This window comes from Anomaloglossus baeobatrachus, chromosome 2, assembly GCF_048569485.1.
Source record: "Anomaloglossus baeobatrachus isolate aAnoBae1 chromosome 2, aAnoBae1.hap1, whole genome shotgun sequence".
NCBI classification, from domain to species: Eukaryota; Metazoa; Chordata; class Amphibia; order Anura; family Aromobatidae; genus Anomaloglossus; species Anomaloglossus baeobatrachus.
Window position 1 is genome coordinate 534,489,001 of NC_134354.1, and position 14,742 is coordinate 534,503,742.

General features: G+C 54.8%; 1 protein-coding gene across 5 annotated transcripts in view; it reads right to left on the reverse strand.

Moving 5' to 3' along the window:
• The window catches only part of HERC2 (HECT and RLD domain containing E3 ubiquitin protein ligase 2), a 415,490-nt gene that overhangs the window by 207,882 nt on the left and 192,866 nt on the right, over positions 1 to 14,742 (reverse strand). For all 5 annotated transcript variants that reach the window (XM_075336618.1, XM_075336619.1, XM_075336616.1 and 2 more), the window contains exons 40-41: positions 12,299 to 12,446; positions 5,908 to 6,104 (exon numbers count right to left, since the gene is read on the reverse strand). In XM_075336618.1, the coding sequence (XP_075192733.1) occupies positions 5,908 to 6,104; positions 12,299 to 12,446 (345 nt within the window). The remainder of the gene's footprint in view (positions 1 to 5,907; positions 6,105 to 12,298; positions 12,447 to 14,742) is intronic.

Below are 14,742 nucleotides of genomic sequence, written 5' to 3' on the forward strand. Positions count from 1 at the left end.
GTCTGGGAGTGCCCACGGTTGGCCGACCGTGAGCTGCCACAGATCCGGATACCACGCCCTCCTCGGCCAGTCTGGGGCGACAAGTATGACGCGGCTGCAATCGGATCTGATCTTGCGTAGCACTCTGGGCAAGAGTGCCAGAGGTGGAAACACATAAGGAAGCCGGAACTGCGACCAATCTTGCACTAGGGCGTCTGCCGCCAGTGCTCTTTGATCGCGAGACCGTGCCATGAAGGTTGGGACCTTGTTGTTGTGCCGTGACGCCATTAGGTCGACGTCCGGCACCCCCCAGCGGCGACAGATTTCCTGAAACACGTCTGGGTGAAGGGACCATTCCCCTGCGTCCATGCCCTGGCGACTGAGGAAGTCTACTTCCCAGTTTTCTACGCCGGGGATGTGAACTGCGGATATGGTGGAGGCTGTGGCTTCCACCCACATCAGAATCCGCCGGACTTCCTGGAAGGCTTGCCGACTGCGTGTCCCCCCTTGGTGGTTGATGTATGCCACCGCTGTGGAGTTGTCCGACTGAATTCGGATCTGCCTTCCTTCCAGCCACTGCTGGAAGGCTAGTAGGGCAAGATACACTGCTCTGATTTCCAGAACATTGATCTGAAGGGTGGACTCCTGCTGAGTCCACGTACCCTGAGCCCTGTGGTGGAGAAACACTGCTCCCCACCCTGACAGACTCGCGTCTGTCGTGACCACTGCCCAGGATGGGGGCAGGAATGATCTTCCCTGTGATAATGAGGTGGGAAGAAGCCACCACTGCAGAGAGTCTTTGGCCGTCTGGGAAAGGGAGACTTTCCTGTCCAGGGATGTTGACTTCCCGTCCCATTGGCGGAGAATGTCCCATTGAAGTGGACGCAGATGAAACTGCGCAAACGGAACCGCCTCTATTGCAGCCACCATCTTCCCGAGGAAGTGCATGAGGCGTCTTAAGGAGTGCGACTGACTTTGAAGGAGAGCCTGCACCCCAGTCTGTAGAGACCGCTGCTTGGCCAGCGGAAGCTTCACTATCGCTGAGAGAGTATGAAACTCCATGCCAAGATACGTTAGTGATTGGGTCGGTGACAGATTTGACTTTGGGAAGTTGATGATCCACCCGAACGCCTGGAGAGTCTCCAGTGCAACATTCAGGCTGAGTTGGCATGCCTCTTGAGAGGGTGCCTTGACCAGTAGATCGTCCAAGTAAGGGATCACAGAGTGTCCGTGAGAGTGCAAGACTGCTACCACTGCCGCCATGATCTTGGTGAACACCCGTGGGGCTGTCGCCAGACCAAATGGCAGAGCTACGAACTGAAGATGGTCGTCTCCTATCACGAAGCGTAGAAAGCGTTGGTGCTCTGTAGCAATCGGCACGTGGAGATAAGCATCTTTGATGTCTATTGATGCTATGAAATCTCCTTGAGACATTGAGGCAATGACTGAGCGGAGGGATTCCATCCGGAACCGCCTGGCGTTCACATGCTTGTTGAGCAGTTTTAGGTCCAGAACAGGACGGAAGGAGCCGTCCTTTTTTGGAACCACAAAGAGATTGGAGTAAAATCCTCGCCCCCGTTCCTGAGGGGGGACAGGGATCACGACTCCTTCTGCTCTTAGAGAGTCCACCGCCTGCAGCAGGGCATCTGCTCGGTTGGGGTGTGGGGAGGTTCTGAAGAACCGAAGTGGAGGTCGAGAACTGAACTCGATTCTGTACCCGCGAGACAAAATGTCTGTTACCCACCGGTCCTTGACCTGTGACAGCCAAATGTCGCAAAAGCGGGAGAGCCTGCCACCGACCGAGGATGCGGAGGGAGGAGGCCGAAAGTCATGAGGTAGCCGCTTTGGAAGCGGTTCCTCCATTTGCTTTCCTGGGGCGTGAGTGAGCCCGCCAGGAATCTGAGCTCCCTTGTTCTTTCTGAGTCCTTTTGGACGAGGAGAATTGGGCCTTGCCCGAGCCTCAAAACCTCGACTGCCACCTTTTCTGTTGAGGTTTACTTGCTCTGGGCTGTGGTAAGGAAGAGTCCTTACCCTTGGACTGTTTTATGATTTCAGCCAATGGCTCACCAAACAGTCTGTCTCTAGATAATGGCAAGCTGGTTAAGCATTTTTTGGAACCAGCATCTGCTTTCCAGTCCTTTAACCACAAGGCTCTGCGCAAAACCACAGAATTGGCGGACGCCATAGCGGTACGGCTCGTAGATTCTAGGACAGCATTGATAGCATAGGTCGCAAACGCAGACATTTGCGAAGTTAGGGACGCCACCTGCGGCACTGCTGGATGTATGATAGCATCCACCTGTGCTAAACCAGCTGAAATAGCTTGGAGTGCCCACACGGCCGCGAATGCTGGAGCAAACGACGCGCCGATAGCTTCATAGACAGATTTCAACCAAAGGTCCATCTGTCTGTCGTTGGCATCCTTAAGTGAAGCGCCATCCTCTACTGCGACTATGGATCTAGCCGCAAGCTTGGAAATTGGGGGATCCACCTTTGGACACTGGGTCCAGCGTTTGGCCACCTCAGAGGGAAAAGGATAACGGGTATCCTTAGAACGTTTAGAGAAACGCTTGTCTGGATGAGCGTCGTGTTTCTGGATCGATTCTCTGAAGTCAGAGTGGTCCAAAAAAGCACTTAATTTACGCTTGGGATACAGGAAATGGAACTTCTCCTGCTGTGCCGCTGCCTCCTCTGCAGAAGGGGCTGGGGGAGAAATATCCAACAGTCTATTAATTGCCGATATAAGGTCATTAACCATGGCGTCACCATCAGGGGCATCCAGATTGAAAGGAGCCTCAGGATTAGACTCCTGATCACCGTCCTCAGTCTCGTCACAGAGAGACTCTTCTCGTTGAGACCCTGAGCAGTGTGATGACGTTGAGGGTCTTTCCCAGCGAGCTCGCTTAGGCTGCCTGGGACTGTCATCTGAGTCAGAGACTTCAGCCTGTGATGCTTGAGACCCCCTTGAAGTACGGATTAGTTCCAACTGAGGGGGACCAGAGAGCATAGACACAGCAGTGTCCATGGTCTGAGTAACTGGCCTGGACTGCAAGGTCTCCAGGATTTTTGACATAGTCACAGACATTTTATCAGCAAAAACTGCAAAGTCTGTCCCCGTCACCGGGGCAGGGTTCACAGGCGTCTCTGCCTGGGCTACCACCACATTAGGCTCTGGCTGACGAAGTGCCACTGGGACTGAACATTGCATACAATGTGAGTCTTTGGAGCCTGCCGGTAGATCAGCCCCACATGCCGTACAAACAGTGTACACAGCCTGTGCCTTGGCACCCTTGCGTTTTGCGGATGACATATTGCTGCCTCCTCAGAGCAGTACAGGGTGTCCAGCCAAGAAGCGACCTTACAGTGCAACTATATATATATATATGGTACTAAGAAAAAAGTACACTAATATAACACTGAGGCACTAGTGGGGCCAGCACTAAAGTGCAGCTTACCGCCCGCCTAGGAGCGGGTGTGTGGTCGCCGAATTCCCTTTAGTCTGGGTCTCCCAGAGCCTGCTGCCTCTCCCCAGCCAGACCGCATGTGTAATGGCTGCCGGCGTCCTTGTGGAGAGGGGGGGCGGGCCCTGGGCGTATACAGACGAAGAGCGGGAAGCCTGCTTCCCACTGTGCCTAGTGAGAGGGCTGGAGCATGTAAATAAGCTCCAGCCCTCGGCGCTGCCAATTGAGCAGCGTCTCTCCCCTACCCTGATTGACAGGGTAGGGGCGGGAACGAAGCGGCGCTAGGCCGCAGAAGCCGGGGGCTAAAGTTAGAAGCGCCGCCGCCGTAAAAGCGCGGTCGGCGCAAAGTCCCCGGCGCACCACAAGTCGCAGCTGCGCCGCCGCTCCAGTAGCGGTCGGCGCAGTAGTTCCCAACATGTAACGTCACTCAGCAAAGCTGCAGTGACCTAACCCCAGCGCACAGCGCTACTGTCCCCGGCGCACTACAACGCTCAGCAAGCCTTGAGAGTGTCCGTGCCTGCCGGGGACACAGAGTACCTGAAAGTTGCAGGGCCTTGTCCCTGAACGGCACTCCCGCTCCAAATCCAGCAGGTTCTCTGGGTCTGTGGATGGAGCCCGGCCTCAGGGCTTGGAGGCCGGTAAGATCCCACTTCCACAGAGCCCTCCAGGGGATGTGGAAGGAAAACAGCATGTGGGCTCCAGCCTCCGTACCAGCAATAGGTACCTCAACCTTACAAGCACCACCGCGGGTGAGAAGGGAGCATGCTGGGGGCCCCATATGGGCCCTCTTTTCTTCCATCCGATATAGCCAGCAGCTACTGCTGACTACAAACAGTGGAGCTATGCGTGGATGTCTGACCTCCTTCGCACAAAGCAGAAAAACTGGTGAGCCAGTGATCCCACTGGGGGTGTATAGCCAGAAGGGGAGGGGCCTTACACTTTTTAGTGTAATTGCTTTGTGTGGCCTCCGGAGGCAGTGCTATACACCCAATCGTCTGGGTCTCCCAATAGAGCGCTGAAGAAATAACCCTGTGCCTTGGCACCCTTGCTCCTTGTGGACGACATGCTGTTGCCTCCTAGGAGAGTGATCACTGAGGGTATATGGGAAAGGGTATACAGCCCGACCAAACAGAAATAAATAAATATATCTATAGTATCTATTCCGGCACCCTAAGGGGACCAGCACCGGGTGACCGGTGTGGCTTACCGACCGCTAAAAAGCGGAGTGTGTGTCCTCCAGATTCCCTGCCTTAGGTCTCCCAGCGTTGCAGAGCCCTTTCCTGGAAATCCTCCACAGGCAGAATGCCAAAAAAATGGCTGCCGGAGCTCTCTGGGGAGGAGTGGGGCCGTGGGCGGCGCTAGAAAAGTGCGGGAATCTGGAGTCCCCACAGTGATCAGTGAGGGGGGAGGAAACATACAGGATGCTCCGGCCCTCACAACCGACGTCAGGTCGGCAGTCCCGCCCTTACCCCTGATAGACAGGCCCGGGGGCGGGAGTTTTGCTACTAGGCCGCAATTGAAGCCGGGGACTAAATTTAAGACCGCGGCCGACAAACAGGCGCGGTCGGCGGGGAAGTCCGCCGGCCGTCACAAATAAGCAGCTGCTGCAGCGTCCGGGATGAAGGCGCTCCATGGACATCCCCCATGGGGATACAGAGTACCTTAGTGATGCAGGGCCCGGTCCCTGAGGATAAATCAACTCCTGTCCGACAGATTCCCACAGGGGCTGCGGAGGGAGCACGGTCCCAGTGAAGGGATGGTGAAGGAGACGGCATGAGGCTCCGGCCTTTGTACCCACAATGGGTACCTCAACCTTAACAGCACCGCCGACTTAGTGGGGTGAGAAGGGAACATGCCGGGGGCCCCGTGGGGGCCCACTTTTCTTCCAACCGATATAACTAAAATGAGAATGCATGAGTGTATGTGTGCCTCCTTCCACACAAAGCATAAAACTGAGGAGCCAGTGATGCACGGGAGGGTGTATAGGTAGAGGGGAGGGGTTACACTTTTTAAAGTGTAATACTTTGTGTGGCCTCCGGAGGCAGAAGCTATACACCCGATTGCCTGGGTCTCCCAATGGAGCGACAAAGAAATAGGACAATAAACTATCATGCATTTTTATGGTCAGCTTTTTACCCTTTTCTTGCAAAAACAGCATACAGTCGGCTTATTTTTTACTTCTTTAAGCACTGTTGTGGCTCTCATTTCCGACACATCTCCATGGATGGGCTGAAATGTGCATATTTGGAGTTGATTTTGTTGCACTTCTCATAGAAACTAAAATCACATCAAGCTATGAAGAATCAGGCGTGATTTAATTAGTCCGGTACTAATCTGTCAGTTGTGTTCACACGGGAACATTAGAATTAATCCCCAAATTTTAACTTTTGTATCTTGCAATGAAAGCATCATTATGGTACTGTTACAATATTCGTACTAATTCGTATTAAACTAGCTTTTTACTTACTGCATCAATGCGCTTTCCCTCAAAAATGGTTGTGACGGAGCTGAGCTGAGCATTGATGTACTTGTTTATGAGGCCATTCCATTGATTTAATGAATGAAGAGTACGAAGTAACGCCACAATCTCCTCTGCTAATGTGCTGCTGTGAGTTGCAGTCAAGGATGCCTGAGGGCGAGTTTTTCGTCTTCGGAGGGTGGATTCTATGAAGAAAGAGAAGACAATCATTACTACATAATTGGTAAAGTAGGATTTTTGTGTACTCACCGTAAAATCTCTTTCTCTGAGTCTTCATTGGGGGACACAGGACCATGGGTTATGCTGCTGTCACTAGGAGGCTGACACTAAGTAAACATAAAAAAGTTAGCTCCTCCCTAGCAGCATACACCCCGAGCCGGAGGCGGGCTCAGATCAGTTGGTGCACAAGCAGTAGGAGGAGTACCAGAATCACCATACATAAACACAAGTTGTAACTAAAACAATGCAGCCGTGCAAACAAGAGGTCTATGAACATAAGACCACTGAAAAAATAGCAGGCAAATGCAATTGAATCAACCAAAAAACCAAGCAGGGTGGGTGCTGTGTCCCCCAATGAAGACTCAGAGAAAGAGATTTTACGGTGAGTACACAAAAATCCTACTTTCTCTATCGTTTCATTGGGGGACACAGGACCATGGGACGTCCAAAAGCAGTCCCTGGGTGGGAATACCGAAAAACCCGCAGAGGCAGACAACAACAACCTCCCTCGGCGGGCTTGCACTATAATTGAATGCTGCCACCCTATTACAGGTGCGCAACTGCTGCCTGCAAGACCTTTCTCCCAAAAATAGCATCTGCCGATGCTTGGGTGTGAACGTGGTAGAACCTAGTAAAGGTGTGCAGGTTAGACCAGGTGGCGGCCTTGCAGACCTGGTCGGCCGACGCCTGATGCCTAATCGCCCAAGAGGCGCCCACTGCGCGGGTAGAGTGCGCCTTTACCCCCCGCGGCGGAGACTTGTCCCGAATCCGGTAGGCCTCTGATATGGCGGAACGGATCCATCTGGCAATTGTGGCCTTGGATGCCGATTCACCCTTCTTGGGACCAGAAGGGAGAACAAACAGACCATCTGACTTACGGAACGGCGCGGTCCTGGAGACATAAATTCTAAGTGCACGCACTAGGTCCAGGGTGTGCAAGGACCTCTCCAAGCTGTGAGAGGGGCCAGGACAGAAGGATGGAAGGATGATTTCCTCGTTAAGATGGAACGGGGAGACCACCTTTGGGAGAAAAGCGGGATCTGGACGGAGAACCGCTTTGTCCTGGTGAAAAATCAAAAAGGGGGAACGACAAGAGAGAGCTGCCAGCTCTGACGTCCTGCGAATAGAAGTGATGGCAACAAGAAACACCACCTTCCAAGACAGGTGAGACAGGGAAGATTCTCGCAAGGGCTCGAATGGGGAGCCCTGAAGTGACCCTAGGACTAGATTAAGGTCCCACGGTTCTAGAGGCCGACGGTACGGCGGTGCCAGGTGGGCTACTCCCTGGATGAAGGTCTTAACCTGTGAACGAGCGGCCAGTGGCTTCTGAAACAGGATTGATAACGCCGATATCTGGCCCTTTAGTGTTGCGAGCGAGAGACCCGCATCTAGGCCTGACTGCAAGAATGCCAACAGGGAAGGAAGGGAGAAGGCGAGAGGAGAAGAAATATTCTGCTCTTCACACCACCTGAAGAAAACTTTCCACGTGCGGTGGTAAATCTTTGATGAAGATGGCTTCCTGGCCCTAATCATTGTCTGAATCACTCTTGAGGAAAAACCAGCCTTAGCTAGAACCCAGGATTCAATGGCCAGGCCGTCAAATTTAGGACCTGTGAGTTCTGATGGAAGAGAGGCCCCTGCTGCAGGAGATCTGGACGGTCTGGAAGGCGCCACGGAGCGTCTGCGAGGAGCTGAGTTAGTTCCGCGAACCATGCTCGCCTGGGCCAGTCCGGAGCCACTAGGATGACCGGTATCCCTTCCGCCTTGATCTTCTTGAGGACCCTCGGAATTAGAGGGAGCGGAGGGAAGATGTACGGGAGACTGAACTGGCTCCATGACAGGGTGAGGGCGTCGACTCCTAAAGCCAAGCGGTCGCGGCACCGCGCTACAAAGTGCGGAACTTGACGGTTGAACCGGGAGGCCATTAGGTCCACGTCCGGAACTCCCCATCTGTCGCAGATCTGGTTGAAGACTTCCCGGTTGAGGGACCATTCTCCGGAGGCGAGGCCTTCCCTGCTGAGGAAGTCCGCCGCCCAATTGTCCACGCCTGGGATGTGTACCGCTGAGATCAGGGAGTGATGGCACTCGGCCCAGTGCAATATCTTCTTGACTTCTCGCATCGCCCCGACACTTCTTGTGCCGCCTTGGTGGTTGATGTACGCCACCGCCGTCGCATTGTCCGACTGGATCCTGACCGGGCAACCCTGTACTAGGTGCCGAAACTGCTGCAAGGCTAGCCGGATGGCTCTTATCTCCAAAATGTTGATCTGGAGACAACTCTCTCTCGGTGACCATCGGCCCTGCGCTGTGTGATGTCGAAACACTGCTCCCCAGCCCTGGAGACTGGCGTCGGTGGTCACTATCTTCCAGTGGAGCGGGAGGAAAGACCTCCCTGATGCGAGGTTGCGCTGATTGAGCCACCAACGGAGGGAGTTGCGGGTCTCCGGCGAAAGATGAAACCTGCGGTCCAGAGAAAAGGGAGATCTGTCCCACTTCTTCAGCAAGGCCAGCTGGAGTGGCCGGAGATGGAACTGTGCAAAGGGTACCGCTTCCATCGCCGCCACCATACGACCGAGGACTCGCATGCCGAACCTGATGGACACTTGGCGCTGACGCCGAAGAGCGCGGAGTCCTCGTTGTAGGGAGGAGATCTTCTCCTGTGTGAGGAAAACTCGCCCTTGGATGGTATCGAATACCATGCCTAAAAAGGTGATCCGACGGGCCGGGATCAGAGAGGACTTCTTCCGATTTATCAGCCACCCTAACCGTGAAAGGGTGTCGATCGTGACCTGAACCCCGAGACGACAGTCCTCGAAAGAAGAGCCCTTTATCAACATATCGTCCAAGTACGGGATGACCATGACACCCCTGGCATGCAGGACGGACATGGCAGCAGCCATGATCTTCGTAAAGACCCTGGGTGCGGATGCGAGGCCGAAGGGAAGAGCTGTGAACTGGAAGTGATCTTCCGCTATCGCAAAACGGAGGAACTGTTGGTGAGAGGTGGCTATCGGGACGTGAAGATAGGCGTCTTGAATATCCAGCGATGCCAGGAATTCGCCTACCTCCATGGACGCGATGACGGACCGGAGTGACTCCATTCGAAACGGCCGAGGTCTCACCGACCTGTTCAGAACCTTTAGGTCGAGGACGGGACGGACAGAGCCGTCCTTTTTGGGGACCACGAAAAGGTTGGAATAGAACCCCTTGAAACGCTCTGCGGGAGGGACTGGTACCACGACTCCGGTTCGGAGGAGGGAGTCTATGGAGTGAAAGAACGCGCGAGCCCGCGCGGTAGACTCGGGAGGGCGAGATAGGAAAAAACGTCTCGGTGGCTTTGCCTCGAATTCTATTTTGTAGCCTGATGTGATGATCTCTCTGACCCAGGCATCGGCGGTCAGGGGGATCCACACATGCTGAAAACGAGACAGGCGCCCTCCCACAAGTCTGGCGCTGTTGCGCGCCGACCGCGAGTCACTTGGAGGAACGACGGCGGTAACCAGAAGAGGATCTCGTGGACTGGCGGGGGCGTGAACGCCAGGCGGGATTGGTCTTGAATGACGGGGTCTTCCTGTCTCTCGGAGGAGAGCGGCTTTTCCGCGGCTGGGGATTGGAGCTGAAGCTGCGAAAGGACCGGAAACGAGCGGTGGAGCGCCGATTCTGGAAGCGCTTGGGGCGCAATTGGGGGAGAGATGTACTCTTTCCTCCCGTTGCATCGGAGATCAGCTGGTCCAGCCTATCTCCGAAGAGACGCTCCCCTAGGAAGGGCAGGGAAGTTAGTGACTTCTTAGAGGCCGCATCCGCGTTCCAGGAGCGGAGCCAAAGGGCTCGACGGATGGCCACATTGTTGCTGGCGGCCTGGGTCGCGCAACTTGCAGACGCCAGGGCTGCATTGAGCAAGTACTCACCCGCGAGGGAAATCTGCGAGGCGATGGGAACCAGGTCCGGATTGGTAGGAATGGCGCGGAGACCGCCGCGTAGCGTGTCCGCCCAGGACATCAGGGCCTTCGCCACCCAAACCGAGGCGAAGGCCGGAGAGAGGGATGAGCCCGCTGCCTCGAAGGCGGAACGGGCCAACCTGTCAATAGTACGGTCCGTAGGATCTTTGAGAGACGTACCGTTAGTGAGTGGAAGGACTGTGTGAGAAGACAGGCGGGAGACTGGGGGGTCAACCACAGGGGAACCTGCCCAATCCTTTCGAAGACCCTCAGGAAAGGGATAATGCAAATCGATGGACTTACCGCTGGTAAATACCCTGTCCGGCTGTTGCCTGTGGCTGCGCAGTAACTCAGCGAATTCTGGATGTCCGCTGAATGTGTTCTGGGCCCGCTTCACCCGCTTAAAGGAGACCTGGGTGCTCTGGGAGGAGACTGGGTCCACCTGTACCTTCAAGGTCTGGTTTACTGCTTCTATCAGGCTATTTACCATGTGCCGAATATCGGCCGCCTGCTCTGAGTCCTGTAGGGGTACCGCATCGGAATCATCCTCGGAGCAGTCAGAAGCCTCCCTGGAGGACTGACGGTCTGGACCTGGGGATGAAGGTGAAACCTGGGAAGAGTCTGAGGACGAGACCCGGCGGGTCCGTTTCTGAGCAGCAGAGGAGGACCCTGCAACGGGGCTCACCTGCTCCGGGGGCAATTGCGCCGGGTCTGCGGGAATCTGGGCGAGCGTCGGCAGCAGGCGTAGAGCTTGCGCGATGGTCCGAGAAGCCTCAGAGAGGGAATCTACGGACTGGGACAGGGACGCTAGCCAGTCGGGGGGGGGCGGGACGCAGGGCCCTGCAGCATATGGCGCTGTGGCGTCTGCGGTATCAGAAGCGTCGGCCGCGGAGTCCTGCGGAGGCTGCGCGTCTGTAGAACAGACGGAGCATAGTGGGGCGTCCTGACCCTGGGAAAATTTGGAGCTGCAGGAGGAGCATGCAAAAAATAGTGCAAAGGGGGCCTGCTTGGATTGGGTGGGCTTAGCCTTAGGCATGGTGCACACAGGTACTCTCCCTGGTGGCTGCTAGGAAGGAGACAGGAGAGGGTTAACTCGTCCCTAAACTCAGAGAATGCTACCTAGTGAGGGCTACTCCTTAGGAGCAGAGCTTACCCAGGTCCTGCGTGCTGCCCACCAGTCCAGAAGTGGAGTCCAGGAATGAGCTGGCCAGAAAACTCAGAACGCCGGCGTGCTGCAGCCTCAGGGGACCAGAGGCAGGCTAAAATGGAGAGGGGACGCTGGAGGAGGCTGGGGGAGGAGCAGGATTCCGGCGCGAAAAGTCTGGAGGATTCACAGCCCCCACCATCTGCCAGGAGGCAGAGCAGTGGGAGGTACAGAGGGAGACGACCGGCGGCCAATAGCATGCAGCGGGGGCGTGGCTAGGACGCAGGAGCGACTAGGCCGAAGCCGGGGACTAAATTTATGGAGGGGGCCGGGGGAAAGAGCAGGGAAGTCGGATCCTACCTGCAATCGGCGGCGCCGGCTCAGCGATGGATGCGGTGCAGGCAGAGCTCCCTGGCCCTGCCTGTGAACAGCGCTGCTCGTCCAGGAAGGCTCCGGGGGAGAGCGTGCTGAAGGCAGGGTAGTAGGCATCATGATGGGGGTAGACAGCCCCCTATCAGGAGAAGGCAGCGTGACAGGGCCCCATCTATCACAAACGCTGCTGAGGTTCCATCCCTGCTGTATTCCCCTGTACGCCCTTTGGGGTGATACCTCAGGGCGAATCAGGGGTGCCCACAAAACAACCTGCCCACACGCGCACCCCCGGGAGTGGTACCACGGGGACGGGCGGGGGAGAGGGCCCCGAAGTCTCAAGCCCCTGCGACCCTGGGGAGCGGTACCCACGGGGCTGCGGAGAATGAGTGAAGCGAATACCTGCAGAGAAGAAGACGACAGGTATGAGAGCGATGAGCGGCGCCGAAATAAAATAAAAAAGCGCAAAAACATACATGGCTGAGGGGGGCCGAGACGGCCCACATCAGCCTCCTACGACACTAAGCTAAAAACTGATCTGAGCCCGCCTCCGGCTCGGGGTGTATGCTGCTAGGGAGGAGCTAACTTTTTTATGTTTACTTAGTGTCAGCCTCCTAGTGACAGCAGCATAACCCATGGTCCTGTGTCCCCCAATGAAACGATAGAGAAAAGAAGAAAGCGGGTAAAGTAATGGAACAACTATTCTTACCTCTAAGAAGGGGGATGTCCGAAGAGCAAGTAGTCAGGAGACTTCCCAAAAAGCAGAAAAGCTTTTCAACAAGAAGTTTCATGTCCATTGACCTTTCATTCTTGTCCCATGAAGGAAGGACTGCTTGTAGTAATCGAATAGCAAGAATCTGAATTGACAATGGGGAAAGAAGGGAATTTTGTTTACTTACCGTAAATTCCTTTTCTTCTAGCTCCAATTGGGAGACCCAGACAATTGGGTGTATAGCTATTGCCTCTGGAGGCCACACAAAGTATTACACTTAAAAGTGTAAGGCCCCTCCCCTTCTGGCTATACACCCCCAGTGGGATCACTGGCTCACCAGTTTTAGTGCCAAAGCAAGAAGGAGGAAAGCCAATAACTGATTTAAAGACCAATTCAATCCGAGGAAACATCGGAGAACTGAACCATACCACATGAACAACATGTGTACCCGAAAAAACAGAAAAACCCCGAGAAAACAGGGCGGGTGCTGGGTCTCCCAATTGGAGCTAGAAGAAAAGGAATTTACGGTAAGTAAACAAAATTCCCTTCTTCTTTGTCGCTCCATTGGGAGACCCAGACAATTGGGATGTCCAAAAGCAATCCCTGGGTGGGTAAAAGAATACCTCATGATAGGGCCGTCAAACGGCCCTCTCCTACAGGTGGCCAACCGCCGCCTGAATGACTTATCTACCTAGGCTGGCGTCTGCCGAAGCGTAGGTATGCATCTGATAATGCTTGGTAAAAGTAAGTAGACTCGACCAGGTGGGTGCCTGACACACCTGCTGAGCCGTAGCCTGGTGCCGTAATGCCCAGGATGCACCCACGGCTCTGGTAGAATGGGCCTTCGGCCTTGAGAGAACCAGAAGCCCAGTAGAACTGTAGGTTTCAAGAATTGGTGCCTCGAGCCCCCGAGCAAGGGTGGATCTGGAAGCTTGCGACTGTTTACGCCGACCAGCGACAAGGACAAAGAGTGCATCCGGGTGGCGCAGGAGCGCCATGCGGGAAGTAGAACCTGAGTGCTCTCACCAGAACCAACAGATGCAAATCTTTCTGAAATTGATGGACTGGACGAGGACACAAAGAAGGTGAGGTGATATCCTGATTGATATGAAAATGGGATACCACCTTAGGGAGAAATTCCGGAACCGGACGCAGAACTACCCTGTCCTGGTGAAGGACCAGGAAGGGAGTTTGTATGAGAGCGTTGCTAGCTCGGAAACTCTCCTAAGAGACGAGACCGTTACTAGAAGGCCACTTCCCGTGAAAAACGGGAAGGGAGACATCCTTCAAAGGCTCGAAAGGCGGCATCTGGAGAGCAATTAGAACCTTGCTCAGATCTCAGGGCTCTAACGGCCGCTTGTACGGAGTGCTGAGAAGACAAACTCCCCGTAGGAACGTGCGTACCTGAGGAAGTCGTCGTTTCTGAAAAAATACAGATAGCGCTGAGACTTGTCCCTAAAGGGAACTGAGCGACAACCCATTTTCCTACCTAGATTGCAGGAAGGAAGGAAACATAGACGATGCAACCGGCCAGGGAGAAACACCCTGCGCCGAGCACCGAGATAAGAACATCTTCCACGTCCTGTGGTCAATCTTGGCGGACGTTGGTATGCTAGCCTGTCTCATGGTGGCAACCACGTCCTGAGGTAATCCTGAGGACACTAGGTTCCAGGACTCAATGCCACACCATCCGGTTGAGGGCCGTAGAATCCAAATGGAAGAATGGCCCTTGAGACAGCCAGTCTGATTGGTCTGGTAGTGCCCCCGGTTAGCCTACCGTGAGGCACCACAAAACCGAGTACCACACATCCTCGGCCAATTTGTAGCGACGAGGATGGTGCGGCCGCAGTCGGTCTTGATCTAGCGCAGTACTCTGGGCAACAATGCCAGAGGTGGCACCTAAGGTAGCTGGAACTGCGACCAATGCTGAACTAAGGCGTTTGCCGCCAGAGCTCGATGATTGTGAAACCGTGCCATGAAGCTGGCACATTGTTGTTGTGCCGTGACGCCATTAGATCGACGTCCGGCCTCTGTCAGCGGCGCCAGATCTCCTGAAACCCGTCCGGGTGAGGAGACCATACTCTTTCGGCCACACCTCAGCGACTTAGGAAGTCAGCTTCCTAGTTTCCACACTTGGGATGAATTGTGGATATGGTGGATGCCGTGTCTTCCACCCACATCAGAACCTGCCGGACTTCCTGGAAGGCTTGCCGGTTGCGCGTTCTTCCTTGGTGGTTGATGTATGCCACCGCTGTGGAGCTGTCCGACTGAAGTCGGATATGCTTGCTTTTCAGCCGCTGTTGGAAGGATTGTAGGGCAAGATACACTGCTCTGTGTTCAAGAACATTGATCTGAAGAGTGGACTCTTGCTGAGTCCACGTACCCTGAGCGCTGTAGTGGAGAAAAACTGCTCCCCACCCTGATAGACTCGCGTCTGTCGT